The sequence below is a fragment of the Cygnus olor genome, chromosome 19 (assembly GCF_009769625.2).
Source record: "Cygnus olor isolate bCygOlo1 chromosome 19, bCygOlo1.pri.v2, whole genome shotgun sequence".
In the NCBI taxonomy this organism is placed as follows: Eukaryota; Metazoa; Chordata; class Aves; order Anseriformes; family Anatidae; genus Cygnus; species Cygnus olor.
This window is the reverse complement of record NC_049187.1, coordinates 11,007,166-11,026,936: the sequence shown is the minus strand read 5'-3', so window position 1 is coordinate 11,026,936 and position 19,771 is coordinate 11,007,166. Positions and strand designations below refer to the sequence as shown.

The window sequence follows — 19,771 nt, the reverse complement described above, 5'->3', positions numbered from 1 at the left end:
TGGCGCTCTAGTGCACTGTGCCACATCTGCAGGACTGCTGCAAGACATTCCTGACTGGTCAGTGAACACCACATAAGCATCTGGTATTTGAAAAAGAATTAAGCTCTGTTTTTCAGAGTTTGTTTAAGCGGGATTCATTATTACAGTATTTACTTTCTACTCAAGTTTCAGCTAAGTAACAGGACTAGTTCTAAAAGAAATGAGAAGCTTCTATTTCTCGTACATTTGATCATGATACTTGCTTAACTCCTCTCTACGTGGCTTGAGCTAGATCTTCATACCTGTCTTTGTGACAAAGAGTAACCTTAACATGACATATTCCAATAAGGAAGTTCGGAATTATTTATATTTTGTAGTAATCACAAAGACAGAAAAACAATGTTTTGTTGCCCATTCCTACTATAAACCCACCTTCTCAGGCCATACAAATCCAAGCTTTCCTAAACTTACCCTCCAAAATCAGAACCAGATCTGAGAAGATTTTGCTCTACATCTAGTATTTAAAAGCTGATAACTTAACTGACTCTGCTGACTTTCCGGTACTAGTAAAACTACCCCAAGTACTAATAATAACAATGATAAATAAACATTAATACAATAATTAGAATCCCAACACTGAGCAGGCAATATTCTGAGTCTTCGTGTAGGAGCAACTTTGCCTTTTAGCACTTATTGAAGCTGTCTGTTGTTAGAGTAAATTATTTGCCATAAACTTTATGTCAATTCTATCATACTACTTTAAGAATGTTAACATGATTTAGGGAATACATAATGATAAAAAAATATCTTTTCCTGAAGAATCTACACTACATATGTTTGAGATGGACAAATGACGCAACCGTAACTTGTTAGGAAATGCAATGTACTACACATACCTTGTAATGCTTTTGGATATGCTGTTGGAGAAAGCAAGCACACCAATGGTTGTCCAAATAAGTTTGTGAAATTCTGTAACAGATAAGAATTTTGAAGTATTGATTGTCACTCTGCTTGCTTTTGAATATTTAACAGGTTAAGGGTACAAAGACTATTCATGACAGAGAACGCGCTAACGCCTGTCACACAGTTAAGCATTGACAGTAAGGCTGACAAATTGACTTACTCCTAGAACACAGCACAGAAGGAATATAACCCATTACATATTTAAGGATGTTTAATTCTCTCATTTCACTGCTATTGATAGCAGACACCGATTTCATAGAAATACGGCTTTCAGTAGTAACATATTACTTGAAAAAATAAACAAAAACCCAACCACCTTCTGCAATAAAAATGAAAGCCAATGGTTTTCAGGTCAAAACAGATCTACTGTCTTTCCTCAATACCAACTGAACTATCCAGTCAAAGTGATTTCTTTACACTTTTCTTTCTGATGAAACAGAAGAGATCAATGGAGAAAAGTTTTAAAATACATTTGCTTTAAAACAAGTAGGTCATGACCTTAACATCTGCTATACTGAAGTCGTATTGTAAAATAACCATTTCCTGGACCAGCATCTTAAATATTGCACAAGTGTCCTGTGGCACAGAAATTTCTCCAGAAACCTCAAAAGAAGCGTGTCTAGTTTCACCAACAGTGACCTGGTAATAGTTCTACTATGTATCTAAGAAGTATGTTCATTGGTAATAATGATTACTAAGGAAAAAAAAAAAAACATTTTTCATTTAAACAACCTCCCTGTATCACCTCTCATATCTCTTGTCAACAACAGCTTTCTTAAAACTGAAGGAGGAGTTTAAAACTCCAGAAGGAGTCACTCAACATTGCCAGTTTGAACTGAATAGGCACTGGCAGGTCACACATTCTCAAGCAACATACATGCTTAGGATTCATGAACAGATTCACATGTTGAATTCAATCTTGTATCATGCAGCTAGAGACCAAAGTAGATTTCCCATACACTCCCTCAGTAAAAATAACAATGCTATTAAATGCTGCCTACAGCAAAACCAAGGGTCATTCATGTATCTCAAAAAGGCTATTATTCATTGACAACATCTGAGAACATTTTGGACAAACGTCCCATAAGAGGTTAAGTCAACAAAACAACTACATCCTACAAAGAAGAGAAACTACTTGGTTTACCCTAACTCACAACTCTCTGGAAGATGATTGCTTATATCCAGTCGCTACATCTAAACTGTAGATCCAGGAGAATAAGACTCTCAAGCTCCCAGGTACCTGTTCCAGGTCTTGCCTGGACACAACTGCCTAGCCACAGCCCAAGCAAACGCCAGGATTCACTCTCCACCACCTTAGCCCCTGACTTCAACAGAAAAGAGTTGTGTGCACACATGCAACAAAGGAAAAGGAGCAGGTTACAGCCATGATTTAGAGAGTAGAACCGCAACGTAAACAGGAAAGAAACAGCCCTGTAGGGTAGATGTTATCAGCAGTTCTGGGTAAGGAACAACCTACCCTTCAGTGCATGGACAACTCAAAAAAGGTGGTTTTTTTTGGTTCAAAATTGACTCTTTTTTGACTTCAGTATTCAAGTTTTCCAAAAGAAGCACTGCTGCTTTTAAAAATACATTTCACATCTCACAAACATCTCTTTCCAAAAAAGAGCTACCTGTCAACACCAAAAAGATCATTTCACAAGTAAGTTTTACTGAGTATTATATCACATCACCAACAAAGACTTCGCTTTCTTACTAGCTGGAGCAGTACTCTTTAAGCCTTTGGATTTGATCATAATCTTAGACAACCACAGCTACAAGAACATACTGAATTTAAAATATTATTTCATCCACATACACGGTGGTAACCTTCAAAAGCACAGCCATCTATATTTAAATGGAGGTTTAAAAAATATTCAAAGTTTTACGTCGATATGCTTGATTTGCAGTTCTCTTCCACTTTCAGCTAAATATATAGGGGAGGAAGCTATTCAAGTAAGTGCTGCTGATTTGGCAAACTGGCAAATCACTTCCTGGCAAGACTGACTCTCAGTCATCACCATTTAAACCTTCAGGAAAGACAGTGAGAATGAGAATGCACGCAGAAGATCAGAAATGGGTTTAGAAAAAGATGTGCGAGCAGTTGCTGTTACTGCCGGTATTGCTAGCAGTGACATTTAAATGTCAGGATAGCTGCTGTCCTATCAGAAAAGATCAGAGCAGCCATGTGGAAAAAAAGTCAGTACACTGACTTCAACTTTTCACACAATTGCACAGAACCTCTTTGTTTGTGCCAGTGCTCGAGTCTACAAAGCATCTCGTAACACACCCAGAGGGTATTCGCAGGACAACACTATCGGTATATTCTGGCTATGTGAAACCAAGCATGTAAACACATGCAGAACAACAGACAGGAATTTACAAGGGCTAGGAAGTACTAAGACCAAGAACTCTGTCACTGACCTTCAGTTGAAAACAAAACAAAAACCTTATACCCATTCCCACATACTCATCTGCCTAGGTGCAATGGCAATCGACTGTGAAGGTGAGTGCAAGTTCTTAAATGCTAAATATATATATATTTTTTACATAGAGGACTATGCTTTTTTTTTTTTTTCATTCTGTTCTTAGATTCCTCACAATTATACCCACACCATTCGCATTTCTGTGCTCCTTAATAAAGGCAGGAACTACAGGACTACTGGAACTACTACTCTCTTACACCAGCTGTTCTGTGTGCTTAACAGACGGAGCACTGGGGTATTTTACACCACTGATGGTCAGTTTACCAGAGAACAAGGTGAAAAAATTGGAGACTTAAGTTTTTACACACTGTGTGCCCACAAAAAAAACCAAAACCACAAAAACAAAACAAAACAAAAAAACACTGCAATCTGAAGATAATTCAATTATCAACTTAAAATTTAGTACAAGAAGTGAATGCTACTGAAAAAAAACTTGGCAGTTATACTCAAAACAGGTTCAAATCTGCATGTGGGAATCCATGACCTCAAAAAGATCCTTTGCTCTAAGCTATCCACAGAAGCCAGCTATGTCTAGAGCTGTATTGGAACTAAGGATCTCCAGAAATCCCTTACTCTCTCTTCCAGAGATGATCTACTTGACCACTTTCAGCAAATCTAGTAGAGAGAAAGGGGGGGAAAAAAGTCCATACCCAAGCTGCTCTTTTTCCCCTGAAGCAAACCTAAACTCCCCTGTTGTTATACCAGAATCAATGTCAAGAAAGAGCAAAGGAAAATAAATCCCTACCAAATCCTCATTTTCTCTGAAAGACAAGGAAACCATTCTAAAATAGAGAAGGGAATTTAACAAAAAGCAGATTTGTGTTGATATCTAGTGCAGCGAAGTTAAATGCAATAGTGGTTAAAAAGCCTTTTGAAATGCATTACAATACAACAAGCAGAAAAACCTACAGAGAGGGCCAGATCATTTTAAAAACTATTGGGTAAAAATTCTATGATACAATACTGGACGATTCTGAATTATACTGATCACTAATTTAGTAACTTGTTAGCCAACACATGCCTTTAAAACAAATGACACAGACTATGGATACTGAACAAAGAACAAGTTCATCTGGCCACTAGACGTCCCTATTCCTCTTCAGAAATGCAGCTGTGAATGTTCACTTTTCTCACTGCAAATAATGGAGCTACAAAAAAGGAAGACATAAGGAAGTGGCACTTTCCCCAGATACAGCATATTCTTAATATCCCATTCAGGAATTAAATAATTGTCATAATGCTATCCAGATGCAACTGGCAACTGAGATTGAAAATGCCTGCTTCTTTATTACCCGAACTGCAGATTCCCAAAGGTGATTTGGCATGGAGTAATTCTACTTTAAGTCGATAGCCCCCTAGAAGGAGACTCATTGTCCAAGCATATACCACTCTACAGTAACACTGGATGCTAATTTGAGTCTTGTTATTTCCTTGGTTGAGACACTTTTCAGACACAGACACCCCGTGTTTTAAAAGATCAGGCTCAATGCTTTGACTCGTTTCTGTTGGTTAAAAGCAACTGAGTGCTGGACGACTGGAAAAAGAAAAAGCAGATTAGTTAGCTCCCTCCCCCATGCACACACACCAAGATTTGTCTTTGGTATATAACAAAAATAAACCTCCCACCAGAGATCTTGGAAATCTTGAACCTTTTTTCCCTCCAGGAGGATTTATTACTTTCCAATGAGCGGCTGTTCATGTGGTTCTCCTTCTTGTTCCTATTCATAGGATCAGATCCTGACTAGCATGCACAACCTCAAAAGAAAAGAAAGACTGAATACAAAGTGTTTAAAAAAATAGCCCATTAAAAGTGTAAGCTAACTAGGGGTTGACACTGTATCCTATCATGTAAGTAGCTGCATTCAAGAGCCTTACCTTATAGGCGACGCTATTTGACGAATCCACAATGATAAAGAGAGGCTTTCTTGTGAAAGGGTAGAGATCTCCAGGGTGAAGACTGAAAAGAGAAAGAGATGCTTCACAGAGCACTAGAATCGCTACAAAGCTGTGACAGTGCAGAAGTTTCTCAGATACACAGCTGCCCACGTCCAGATAAAAAGAAAGCAGATTCCTCTTGCCCTGGTCTTCAGGCGCATCCTGAGAAAGTAACTGCAGAATTAATTTGGTATTCTCTGTAATATGGGCTACCAGACTTGTTATTAGCTCCTTCCCAAGAAGAGATGTTTATCTTCTTGCAAACTTATCATCCATTACCTGAAGTTTTCCAATAAAAAGAACTTACCTTAAGTCACAGTAATACTTTTCAGTGCTTAAATCATCACTCAGAATTGCATATTCATTTATAATTCTTGAAATTCAAGCCAATCTATATTTATGATGTTCTACAATGACGAGTTTGAATTCAAGAGGCTTTGATGTATTTTTCTCTACTAAAGACAAATTCTTCCCAGTTGTCACATTCATGAGACTTACCAGTGCATCTCCTTGTAAGATTGGTTTCGCTTGTGGATAGCATCTCCATTTATAACATCCCGGTTACTATTTGTCAGAACACCACCAAAATCATATGGACCTACACATGGCAAAAAAAAAAGTTAAAATTAGCAGAGGTAACTCAGCTCTGTTATGGACTTAATGAATATATGAAAGGAAAGAAGCAACCAAAAATCCCAGAGAACTAAGTGAATCTGAACTACTGTAACTGTAGAGACTTTACTACCTCAATTGTATGCATTTTAGTAGTTTCAGCATCTATCAAATAGAAGAAAACAATGCAACTTCGTAATTTCTAACTTACTATTTATCCACAAATATAGCACAAAAGATCCAAATACTGTCTCTCATTATACTACATAGCAAGAAGTTTAAAACTCATCACATGTTTCATACAGGAAAATCAATACCTCTGTTAAATTACTATGTAAGCTAGTATATTCTAGAATCAGAATCTGACCAAAAACTAATGCTAAATCAGTCAAAAACCCTTTTGCCTCTCAGAATGGATATAATATCTGCAGTAAGAAGTCTGCAAAGGGGAGAAGAAAAAGCTCAAAGAATTAATAAGCTTTTAATACTTCTAGGAAGGAAAAAACATTTTAACTGGGTTTCAAATCTGCAGCAAAGATTTATTTTTAAGATTTCAAATAAAGAATTCACAGTTTTTAAATGCACACACCCTGGACATGTGCTCCTACAGCAACCTAAAGAAAGATTCTGCTAATCTTATACAGCTGAGCACCTGCCTATCTGTTTGATTTAGTGCAAAGATGAAAGTGATAAAAATACCAAACCCTACAAAAAAAAAAGCACTAGAAATACCAAGAAATATTTCTGCCATTGATACAGTTATGAAGCATCATTAACATTAGTAAAAGACAGTATTAGTTTTTCCTAATTCTGTTATGTATTTGCAGAGTTGAAAGACTAGTATTTGGCCACCAAATGCATTTTTTTCAGGCTTGGGTATGTCAGACACCCTTCCATTTTAAGGGAAGCTTTGGGAATAGAAAATTAGGAGCAGAACATACATTTAGTACTGTTACAAATGTTTAATGTGATCTGTCAAACTGCTTACAGGCAATCAACAGAGCAGCTTGCAGCTGCTCTTCCTTTTTAATAAGGTAGAACTTTTTGGTCTTTGCAGACTACACTACCTTATTAAAAAAATGCAGTTGTAATGAGATTCATTTAATAAAAACTAAAGTCTGACTGTGCAGATTTACAGAAAAAGGAGCCTTGATGGCTCTGTGGTAAAGTACTAAGCTGAAATAATACATGCAGTGAAGTGAACGTAATACTGTAAAGAACACAGTTCAGTTAGAAGCCACCACCAAGTCATAGCAAAAAATAAAATGTTAAAAGCATTTAAAAAAAAAATCACTGCCACAATCAGAAGTTGACAGAGATTTTTTTTCCTTTAACATTTTGGGAGCTCAAAAGTCATGCATGAGAATGGACAAGGCATGCATCTTATAAAGGAATGCAAGTCTCAAACAGATGAGGCGTGTACAATATTTAGGATGTTAAAAACATTTTTTTTCCTTAAATTATATAAACAGATCTTTTGACTGTTTGCTTCAGCCAACCAGTTTTCAACTTTTAGACTGCAGCTGCATCCAAATATTCTGCTAGATTGCAAAGAATAGGAGGATGAGGTGAGGGGAATTGTCAAAAAATCATGAGAAGGGCTTGAATTGTCACATTAACAAACACGCAAATAGAACAATCCCTGCAGACGCTTCAGCCCTTTTACCATCCATTTCCTGACCATATGTTCTCCTGGTACTGGAGATTTGAAAGAATCACAAAGTGCCATTTAGCCATTTTATTAACTTTGCACAGATGCATCAGTAGAGACATTTAGTCTTCAAAACTGGTGAAGCTTTTAATACTTCAGATGCATCAAAAACTCTCTATGTCCCCTGAAAAGGTCTCAGGTTAATGAACGCTAATTAAAATACATGGAATTAACTACTGTTTGTGCAAAGAAAAGACTATCTGACTAAGTGGACAGGAGAATAAAATTGACTTGTCTTTTAAAAGGAGCTTTGTGACATCTTTCTTGGCCACTTGTCCTGGAACACATAGAGAATTCAAGCCCTGTTCATGACAGGGAGCATTCCTTTATTGTACCTTCACTATCCGAACGACCTGATGGGAACACGCCCGTGGCAGACAAGTAAATCAGCAGTACACTGTTTGCAGGCAGCTCCTGAAATTCAAATAGAGAGAAGAGTAGCAAGGGAGAAAATGTATAAATTTATTATAATACACTACCATCACCTTAGTAAAAATGTCATCATTTAAGATTGTGCTACTTCTGCTTCTAGCTTCCCTTCATTCTATTATTCTTAGGTGTATATACTTCGCCCCACTACATACACCCCTTCAAATAGGTGAGTACATAGACAAAAATGTAAACTGGAGACACATTAACACTTTTTTTTCTTTTTTTTTTTACATATTGACATTTAAGCTGACATCAGAGGTTCAAGCAGCAATTAAAAAAAAAAAAAAAAAGGATTTTCAAGATACAGAACGGAAACCAAAAGATCCATGCAGACTAACTCCCAAATAATTCAAGATCCTGAGGGAAATTCTTTGTTTCCAAATATCCCAGGGTCTGCAACATCTGCCTCTTCCCCCTGACCCTTTCAACTTCTCAGCTGGATAACAAGCACAACACATCCAGGTTCCTGTATAGACCTGTAAAAGAAATCTATTTTCCACCTGTCTACGGACTGGCCACATGAGGAAGCAGAAACTTTTAATTTCTGCAAAAGGCTGAGCATGCAGGCAGCCAGAAATGACCACTTTCACAAACCTTAAATGATGCTGCTAAAAACGTATACAGCTGGCTGAAAGTTGGTTTATAAAGTAGATATTTATGGGGGTTTTCCCGCCTGGCTGGTTTCTCTGTTGACTCCTGTTGAAAAAAAAAAAAAAACAACAAAAACTTTATATTTACGAAGCAGCTTCATAAGCCTCTAAATTTATATTTATTAGAATGCTCACCTTCAATGTATTTTTCATACAAATGGTCTGTCTGTGCAGCATTTCCTACTACATAGTAAAGTATGATGCACAGTACTTGCACCAGAACTTTATATTATCCCTCATTTTATCTAGATCTTTCTTATTCTCTAAAGCATAACCCATGAGAAGAATGGAAAAAAAAACACTCCCCATGTCACCTGAATAAATTAAAATCTAGCTGTTTAATTCTGCCTACAGATAAATAATTTTTTGTGCTTTCTCAGAAGGGACATTTAAACTTCCTATGAATTAGCAAGCTGATGAACTTGTGTGGCTGCATGACTGCTAGAGAGAAAACAAAACAATGGGTGAGTGTACATGGACAAGGATAGCCATTACACGCCTTCAGAAGTACTCAAACTATACCAGTGTAAACCTTTTGTGAAATGATGCCCAAATATTCACTTCGGATACTTTACCCACCAGTGAAGGTTTCCCCAAGAAAACAACAACAAAAATTGATTACTTGGGTCAAATTCCAGAGGTTTGAACTACCCTTCATAACCTGCATAACCTCTGCACAGGGACACTACAGAAATATTACACCCTTTTTTTCTTTTAAATCTATTTAAGATCTGTTGTCAGATTTGTCACTGAAATAGAACTCACTTGCATTCCAGGTTTGTTCATCTGTGAAGCTAAATTCATTGGTTCCCTTTCAAGTGCTTGTAGCATTCGAAACATATCAACTGTTAATTCACTGAACTTGACCTGCAAAAAGAGTGAAATGGTTTACTCTGCCAGACACAAATTAAACAGTGTCTTTCTTTACAATTACCCAGATAACAGCTTCAACTGCATCCCAGACAGACTGTTTTCTGTCAGTATCATCTCTGAATCTCTAAAGACCCATTAACATCTTAGAAGAGCTCATAGAGGACAAAGTCTATTTATTAAAGGTCCTCTAGGCCAGTTCACTGTCATGCAGTCTCTACTTCACAAGTTAGACTTTTCTGAGGTGTTTACAAATCAAGTGCTGGAACCTGCTATGTACTGTGAATCTAGACAAAATCTGGAAGATACACAAACTGTACTTTAGATACAACTTGCTTACCTGAAAAAAGAGCTCAGAGAAAAGTCATGACGTTTGCACAACTTCATTATCATCATCGTGTAAAACACAAGACCTTGAATATCTTTTGAAAATCCCTTCCTGTTGCAACAAGCTGGGGTATATCATATGAAAGCCCAAGTCAAGGTTTTTCTAGACAGCCTACAAGCCCTTCGTGCTTGAACATTACTAAGACTGATCTGTTATATGAAAAATCATTTGTATCTACTTATTGACATGATGAATAATAAGCAATATGAGGTGAGTACCACAGGTGTAATATCTAAAAAAACCTGTCTCTTATTTCTGAGAACCTCTTATGTTTGCTGCCACTGCAAACATCACTTCCAAAATATTTCAGTGATCACTATTGCAATCTCTAGTTTCTACTGTATGATCCAAAGGGATATCACAGGAGGAGGGACTTTGTGAGGCCTTGGGCTTGTATCTTTGGAGTTCAATCTCTTTTACCTGGTTATTGCAGTTCCCAATAATCAGTGCATCTGCAAGAGCAAGCTGTCCCACTATCATTCCCTGCTCTAGCAATGGAGCTCCAGTTTCAGAAAGCCTGTTGGAGGTGATTACAATGGTGTTGTCATCATTTAAAACCATTACAGGGTCTGCCTAAAAAGACAACCAGAATAAATAAGGAATTCAACGGAATGTACAGATTTACAGTTAGAGAGAAGATCGAAGGTCTCGCCACTTACAACAAACCTTTCATAACCGAGGCAGATTTTTAAAATTAATTTGCCATGCAGATGTTTGCATGCAAACCACACAGCAATGCCTTAGTGCTTGGAAAGGAAACAGCTTTCTGAGACTTCAAGCAAATACATGGTACAAGTACTTGAAGGTACAGCAGATAGAAAAAATGTATTCCCTCAAACAACACGAACTCCGCTTCCTATACTATAGCTTTTCTACACCTGAGGAACCAAATGTCATCAACAACCTGACAAATTGATGCAGAACAAACTACACATTCCTAGAATACAGAAAAATCATGCACTATTTTACTGCTTCTTCCCTTCCTAGAAGGAACTAGGAAGGGAGATGAGTCAATCAATGATAATGCTGCCATCTATTCTGGCAATATTTAAATACATAATCATGCTACACAATGACGTCTTGTACAAAAAGAGGAAAGTAGAACACTGTCTTGTTTGATAGAATAAATACATTTATTTTAACAAACTTCAGAAGTTGGTCACATTACAACTTTGCTACGAGGCACTATCAGTTAACTGCCATGATTACATTATATTTTCCGACGGTTTATGTGTTGCCTGTGTAAAAGGCCAGTACTCCAACAATCAAAGTACACTTTAAAACAGTCAAAACGCCAGCAAAAAAAAAAACAGTCAACAACTGACAACTAAGAGAGACCGCTATTCTCACCTCAATAAAAGCTGCCACTTCCTGAAGAACCAGGTTCCACTCCACCTGATCTTCAGTATTAAAACGATGAGTGTAGTCTTCAATTTCATCTGACAGCTCCTGATGTAAAAAGTTCAAAGACACAGTTACTTCTTAAACTAAGAACTTAACAGTCAGTAACGTTACAATTTGGTTAGCTGTGCTGGCCTTTAAGAAGGAAAAAAAAAAATCATTTTACTTAAGAACATATGTAGCACGCTTGTGACTAACATGCTAGCCAAAGTGTGCTCTTTCAAGAGACAGAATGCCAATGTTGCACTGAGCTTTGGCAATGAAAAGTGTCTTTTCATCAGGTCCCAATGCAAAGAATATCTGGAGTTAAGTGTAACTATCACACTCCCATACAGCTACGTCACTGGTTATTACCTGAATCTATGGACACAGAGGACTCAAATTTAAGCTTACAAGCAATTTTAAATACATTGAGAAAGTGAATGGTATGGCTTTTTTAGCTGCTACTGCTAGTTCAAGTAAGCTTAGACAAAAAGACAGTAATGCAACCTACACAAAACTGTCAATGCCAGAAGTTGCTTGCATAAGGTTGTTAGAGGGGTTTGGGAAACATATGCTGTCAGGAGAAGCATACTGTTCCTTTGGTGTAGTTAAAGGGTACCTCCCAATCTCAGTTGTAACTATCAGAATATTTTACTTGGTGTTCAAACAATACTGTCAAATCATTGGAACATTAAGTGTCATTATTAAATGTCAGACTCACAGAGGATATTCATTGTGTTGGATGTCAGATATACCAGAAAGTCAATGATCAACATTGGTCAGTACTTTATTCATTGTACCTAAAGACTTCAGTTTATATGCAGTCAGTACTTTACTCCCACAGCAGAGGCATATGCAGACTCAGCCTCTCCAATTTCATAGTAATATTTATATCCTTTAGCAAGGTTTTATTTTGATGGGTCTCTGGAAGGTGCAAAGTATATTCAGGATGTGTCCTAGACATGGGACAGAGTGACAGCAGTTTGGAAAGAAGAAAAAATAAGCCCAATATCAATCTAGGAGATACTGGCTTTCACAGCAATACAGTGTCATAAAGACTTTCTGGGGAAGATTTCAGCAATGTCTTAAATGAAGTACAAGAATGAAGATGTACTCAGAGCTACCGGATGATTCCCACACTTTCAGATTACTAACATGCATCTTACAGTTTATTCCCAGTAACTATATCAATTTGTATTTTTTTTTCTCTAGCCGAATGTTCACATCACACTGACATCTTTCCATAGATCAATCCACATTATTCCTTCCTTTTGTGGCATCCAACAGCACAATCAAGTTAAATTTAAAAAAATGAAAAGCTATGTTGTAGCAGCAGCAAACATCATAAATCTAATGAGTCATATTTCAGATGAAATAGACTAAATTATAGATTCCTTAATTAGGAGAAAAGCCTTTAATAAACAGCAGCCTCCCACCCATCACCTTTATCATCATTTTAACATACCTTTACAAGGTCCTTTACAACATCCATTTTGTTGAGCAAGAGACAAACCACTATAAACCTTGCATAGTAACGCAGCTTCTTAACCACTAATTCAGGCCTGAATACAACAAGAACACCACAGTCAAATTTGAGATTGAAATACAATATAGATAGGCAACTATGGAGCCAGGGTAAGGGAGAGGAGGAGGTTAAGATCAGAAAGAGATCAAACACACTGCAAATTAGGAATTCTAACTGAATTCGTGTAGACATCAACGGGTACCTGGCTCAGTTTATTTGAATTGAATACAGATACAAAAATCAGAAAACCCCTTTCCTCACAGGCTCCTTACATGAGAAGAGGCATGGGAATCAGTTATAATAGCTGTCTTTAAGCCTTTTGACAGTTCATGGGCAGTATCTGACCCCACTGCATCAGATGATTATCACAGCTGGCTCAGAGTTCACCCACCCGGGACAACTTAAGAGACCTGCAAGTCAGCATACCCTGTAATTACTTAACCACTTCTAAAATTGCCTGACAGCATCTAGAAACATGCTTGCTCAGTCCTATCTTGTCTGAAACTGCTCAAGCACTCAGACTGAAATTGAGAGATTTTTTAAGAGAGAAGATAATAGGAGCAACAGACACCAGAGCAGAGCAACCTTCATCTTTTTGTGGCACGTAGGTACATTTAGAAATCTGCAAGACTACAGAAGTGCAAAGAAGTCCAGAGATCCTTGAATACCTTGCAGGAAAGTCCCTAACTAAACCTCCTGCATTATCTTGATGACTTCAGATAATTTCTTCTTTACCTTTAATTTGATAATGGAACCCAGGTTTACTCTCTAGAACGTATTATCAGGATCCAGAATTGAGTTTTCTAGCTATTCTTATTTATACCTATGTTCTTGGCAGTCAGTCAGTCTTGGCACTGCCACAACACATCCCTCTTTTGAATACACCTTCAAGACACTATACCAACAAAGGAAGATGTTATGCCTTCTTAAGCTCTTGGACCTTGTCCCAGATAGTTACAGAGGGCTGTTGTACAGCAGTACCAAACGATGCTCCCTCAAAATGCCTGATTAGAAACAAACAGTTCCTCTGCTTCAGCCCAACTGATTTATCTTCCAGGTGCAGCATACTAGGTCCCAGCACTGCCACTGTGCAGGACTCAAAATGACAAAAACCTTTGGGCTAACAGCTTTCTAGCCAGGACTACACAATAGAATATTCTTCCAGTCATCCTGAAAAGCTCTTATTTATCCTGAGGTTTTTAATCATTGCAAAAGGGTTGAAAGAAACTTCCTCCAAAAACATTGATTTCATCTCAGTTTTGATCCTACAGTCTATAATTATTTGCTACTTTCATACATCGTCCTAGCCTTGGGGAAGAAAAGAAAAAAAAGGAGTGCATGCATTCAGACATACCTGTCTTCTTTGTTGACTTGGGAGTAGTATGACCTCTGCCTAATTGCCGAATAGAAGGAGAAAGCTTCATTGAGATAGCTGGTTTCTGAAGTGCGCAAGCTGTAGAGGAAAAATCAGATTAGCTCACTGCTTCAGATGAAAATCCATGCCAGACCCTCCCTTTCTGCCCCCTCAACCATCTTGTGCATCAATGGCAAAACTCCCTCCTCAAGTAACATTGTATGAAAGCCAGACTCTCATTCTTTGTGCATGCTGGGAATACAGATTTCAGAGCTTGGATTCCATTTCTGAAAACAATCAAATCTGCCTATCTTGTGCCCACATGTACAGGTGACAGGTTAATTCACGTTTAAAGGAACATTAAGCTCCCAAACTTGTAAATCACACTTTTGCACAAGAGTCAAATGTAGCACACATGGAAGACTTAAAGACACTTCTGAGGGAGGAGACAACTCCTTAGGCAGTATCAGTGTGACTCTCGCAATATCACATCAGGCTCACAGGTGCCTTTCTCTGCAGCACCCCCATGCAGTCCCAAGTGTGTTCTCATTCACAAACAGACATCACAACTCAACTGACATTCATTTCTACCTCAGCAGGCTCCTGACTGAGTATCCAGATAACTGGCGTGAAACTGCCACTAACGCTGCATTTCCCTACCGAATCCTTTTCTGTGCTTACTTACTAATAATGGTAATAGAGCTGCCCAATCTTGGAAGCAATTTCCCCAATTTGCCACCGCTTCAACCCATACCGATTGTCCAATACTTGTCTATTTCGCAAGAGAGAAAAGAAAGATTAAAAGGCATTCCAGAATTTCTCAGAACATCACACCAGACAAGACAAAGAGCCATTGTAGGGCCAAATTCAGCTTTCATTCCTGGTGTGGCATTCCCAGTAGCAGTCCCTCACAGAGCCAACAGCACTGCATACACACACCAGAACAAGGACCATTTATGTTGCAAAAACTTGCAAGAGCTAGACATAAGTATGTTGCACAAAATACACAAAAAGGTCACCACTTCCCAGGAGAACACTCAACAACACAGCCAACATAAGGTGTGAAAGATCGGAGCCCACACTGCAGCAAGGCGCTTCACACCATTCCAGATGGGTTCTGCACCGCAGAAGCCATCATCTCAGCTTCTCCTTGGCAATATATTAAAGCAACATGCATTCAAGTAGAGCAAAAGGTTTTGTTCAAAAATAAAATAAAATGAAAACTCTGTAACATTTTAATTCATTAGACTGTGAGCACTCCAGGAAGTGACTGTTCCCTCCCTTCATGCTTGAATAACAGTGAAATCACAGTCTTAACTGGGGCCCCTAGGCATACCGTAATACCAGAGATTAAAGTTGCCTTTAAATCCATAGAAAACGGCTGTCTACAACATTCTCTTACCGATGTTGCTGTTGGAACTTCCAGAGTTTGGTGTAAACATCGAATGTTCGCCCGAAATAGGATTGCCACTGCTTTTGCCCATACTGAGGTAAATCCCTGCAACAGACAAGCGACAAACACAGAGTTACTGAGTAGATTCTAGTCAACTCAGCATGACGGCAGCGTATTTGGATCAGTGTCAGAATAGCTTTGTTCAGAATTGACTTGAAATATTTTCAAATTCTGCCTGCACCCAGAACTACAAGAAGCATGATTCCTATAGTTTTTCAAAACCTGTTCTAACTGGAATCTCCAAGGAAATGCTGTTTGGCTTGTAGGAAGTACATATATCAAGATCTGACTATATTATCCCCAACACGTTTACCCCCAAAACAGCCAGGCAGCATAATCACTTAACATGTATACAAGACTGTGTACTCATATATACAAGAAAGAAGCACGCATGGGCATGAAGAAATTCTTCAGTACTGTCTCCTAACTATGGCTTTCTACTTCCAGATGAATTCTCTAGTCACTTTTCAAATGAAAAAAGAATTAAAGTTGTCAGTGTTAATAAAGGTCACATGCATTTTGCAAATGTTCAGAATGATTGCATAAAGGTAATCACTGTTTGGGGATACAGAGAGCCAATGTCATAAATTGCCCTGGTTTTACAGATTCCATCCAAAAAAGGACAACGCTGTCATGTTAAACTGAAGGTATGCAGCTTAACCATAAGTGTCTGAGGTAAAATTTTCTGCTAAGACAATAACTCACCCTTCATGTGTGAACTGTAATTCAATCACTTATTCAAAGAACAGCAGAATTATTCTACTCATTCTAGTGTCTAACACCAGTCAACACCCACCCGTCCTTAACACCCTACCTGAGGGCACCTGTCCAGCTACAAATCAGACTGGCCAACAATCCCGACACAGCAGACCCCTTAGGAAAGGCTGACTGTCCGGGGTGAGTTGTGTCCCACAGCTTCCACCAGTTATACAGGTAGACATTCACTTTCAAGTCAGCTATGAAACATACGGTATATTTATGATGCATTCATACCGTATTTGTTATGAACATACGATACACTGAACACATGCGCCTGTTCTCTCCAGATGTACCTGGAATGCCAGAGTGGCTACTCCAACACGCAGAATGGCAACAGATGGAAGTAGTACTCCCATGAGCGAGCTCACATGAGTCAAGTGATTGGATATGCACAAAAACATTGTCTAAGGAGTAGAAAGGAATCCATGCTAACCCCATAAACATGCCTTTATCAAGGCTGCTCAGTATTAACAGGTTCTCAACAACATTAGAAAAATAGGCCTACAGTCAACCCAAAGAACAGACGACCATGTTCCTACATGCATTTTTCAACATGTGATTGAAAACATCTTACCGTCTTGCTAAGAGAAGTATTTTCATTGGTCACATGCACTGAAAGCTAAACTGGACTCTTACCCATAATAAAAAGAAAAAGAAATTAAAAAAAAAACAAAATAAACCACACTACCCAAGAGCAAGCAGAATAATCTAATGGTAATTAGTTCACTTAGACTCATTTAGATTGATAACATTTTTTGCTACCCATTAAGGAAATTTCCTTTTTTAGATGGATGAGGCTGCTCACTGTTTCAGAAACAGACCCTATTATAACATCATCCATAACTCAGCTGTGCATGTGTCACCAGGCCAAGCAAGCAGTTCAGATGCTCACGGCTAACATTCACTGGGTCAGGTTACATCATCAGAGCAACATTTGTCACCCTCTAACTCACAGTTAGTGATAGGTTGGAACCCGAGACACTCTTTTCCACACTGGTCTCCAGTGCAGAAAGACAAGTTAGTCAAGCCACTTAACTCTCCTTGCGTACATTCATTCAAGTTCCAAGCTGTATTTCCCCCCAGCTCCTCCCCACAACGATGACGTAGTCCTAAGGATCTTAGCTTTAAATACACATGCTCTTAATCCTAGTAGAAGGCCTTCATCTGGGAGTTATTTGAGCCTTGGAACAAATGCAACAGAGGAGACCAAAACCCATCAGTCTCACTGAATGCATGTTGCTTACTAAGTATACTGAAGCTGATTCAGAGGAGGTATACAACCCTACACGGAACTGGAATCACTTGTTCAAGATGGCATAATCTGTCATTTGATTCCAGAATTATTCCTTCAGGGAATGCTCTCTCAGATCATTCGGCTGCTTCACACACCATGCAAAACCTCAGTCTTCAGCAGACTTGCAGACAAAAGCAGCATATTCTACCTCCAAGCCTGGGATGCCCAGACTGCTGCAAAAGCATTCCAAACCACCTTTTGGAAACCACGCCATGTCCTCTGGAAGAGTAAGACAGGCAAAGCACCACACCACAATTTCCAGAGAAAAAAAACGTGGTGCATTTTTGCTAGCTGGAATTGCTTTAACAGCACCCTGGGTAGAAAAGTAAATTAATATTCTTTTGCTCATCAGCCAACTATACTTCCCACACAGCTTGAGGGGACCTAGCTTAGTTACTATATGCAAAATGAATCTGTTATCAGCTATGACACTTACGAACCCAGAAAAGCCATTCCAGTACCTGCTGCTGCTATTCTATGAAGATGCCAAGGTAGCATTTTATTTAAAAAAAAAGAAGATCATCTCAAACTGCTCAACATCTTGGAACATACTTTGTTGTAGCGAGGGGTAAACAGGAGTATAAGCATGTGCTTCAGGGCACCAACACAATATACGTCTTCATCCAAATACAGATTGATACCAGAATACATACATTTAAATAACTTACTGCAATGAAAGATTCACCACTTTCTATTGTAGTAATATATGCAAAATATTGTAGTAATAAATGCAAACATTTCAGCTAAACAAAGAAGTTAATAAATTGTCCAAATACATGACTAAGATATATTGCAAGCTTTGATATAGCAAGAGGTAATGTTAAATTTAATTAGCATGTCCACAAGTTTCAATGTTTGTGGGGTTTTTTTTGAAGGGGTAAAAAAAACAAAAAAAACACAAAATAAGATGCAAACTGATCATTTAAAATTAAAAAAAAATAAAAAAAAAAGTTCAATGACACTGTCTTAATGACTGAATTAGTAAACTGACTCCAAGTATTAATTTGAGCTTTCTAGGCAAAGTTGCTCAGGACATTTGAGCAGAGGTCTGACATAAGGAGAGAAGAAGATGCACCCTTCCTCCCTTGAATACTGGGAAAAAGCAGGTATTTGCACAAATTAAGAAATAAACATCTGTTTGCTGATGATGCTTACGAATATATCCCACATCAGTAAGCTAAAATGTTCTTTGTACCTCACCTGACATCTTCCCTCATGCAACTGACTCCTCTTATTTTGCACCTTCCTCTCTATACAAGCCTGAGCATTCCTCTAAAACCGAGTTCAACTCACTGTGCTGCATTAGTTTGGGATACGTGAAAATCAATGATATTTTAAAAAGCTGTTAGTGCAGCGTACATATGTTTGGCCACTGTTGTCCACGGTCACTGCTGGGTGTCCACACGTATATTTCTCAAGCTTTATGCTCGCCTAATTGCAGCTGGCATAGCTGCACAATACCATGCGATTCCTCAGCTCCCCAGGGAACAGGAAAGATCTCCATGGAAACAGACAGTAGCACTTGTTCTTTTGATAGTATTCTGACATGGCTGTAATAACACTTCATTTATGACAATACATTACCATGGTTCCATCACGGATTTTTGCAGACAAGCCCTGCCATTGCTACCATCCATTTTCCTTCCCATTTGCTGTTCTGTGTTCTGATCACGCATGTTGCTCCCATGTATCAAGAAATTTTGCTGTGAGAAAGCAGACGGCATAAGCAAGAGAGGACATTTAGTGCACGGCTTCTTTAATGAGACCAGAGGATCTGCCTTATTTGGTGAGAAGTAATAGCCCAAAAGAATTTTAGAGACTCGGTTGACTGCAAAGTGGATCATTAATACAGCTTCTCCCACTGAAGGAGGCAGGGAATATATGATCCAGAATTAACTACACACCCAAACTGAAAGCAAAAGACCTACAGTATAGCAAGACATTTTGCGGCTTTCAGATCTAGAGACGGATAAAAGCCAT

The 19,771-nt window shown here is 38.4% G+C and overlaps 1 protein-coding gene across 6 annotated transcripts in view; it reads right to left on the bottom strand.

The window, feature by feature from the left end:
* Positions 1-19,771, bottom strand: part of SCAI (suppressor of cancer cell invasion) — a 44,130-nt gene that overhangs the window by 7,462 nt on the left and 16,897 nt on the right. For 3 of the 6 annotated variants that reach the window (XM_040531349.1, XM_040531348.1, XM_040531346.1), the window contains exons 4-15: positions 15,688-15,783; positions 14,971-15,057; positions 14,286-14,384; positions 12,872-12,968; positions 11,374-11,472; positions 10,444-10,596; positions 9,531-9,632; positions 8,710-8,811; positions 8,019-8,097; positions 5,859-5,958; positions 5,301-5,382; positions 876-948 (exon numbers count right to left, since the gene is read on the bottom strand). In XM_040531349.1, coding sequence (XP_040387283.1) covers positions 876-948; positions 5,301-5,382; positions 5,859-5,958; positions 8,019-8,097; positions 8,710-8,811; positions 9,531-9,632; positions 10,444-10,596; positions 11,374-11,472; positions 12,872-12,968; positions 14,286-14,384; positions 14,971-15,057; positions 15,688-15,783 — 1,169 coding nt within the window. Of the gene's footprint in view, positions 1-875; positions 949-5,300; positions 5,383-5,858; positions 5,959-8,018; positions 8,098-8,709; positions 8,812-9,530; positions 9,633-10,443; positions 10,597-11,373; positions 11,473-12,871; positions 12,969-14,285; positions 14,385-14,970; positions 15,058-15,687; positions 15,784-19,375; positions 19,721-19,771 lie in introns of those variants that run through there. The other 3 variants (XM_040531343.1, XM_040531345.1, XM_040531344.1) reach the window with 3 other exon arrangements.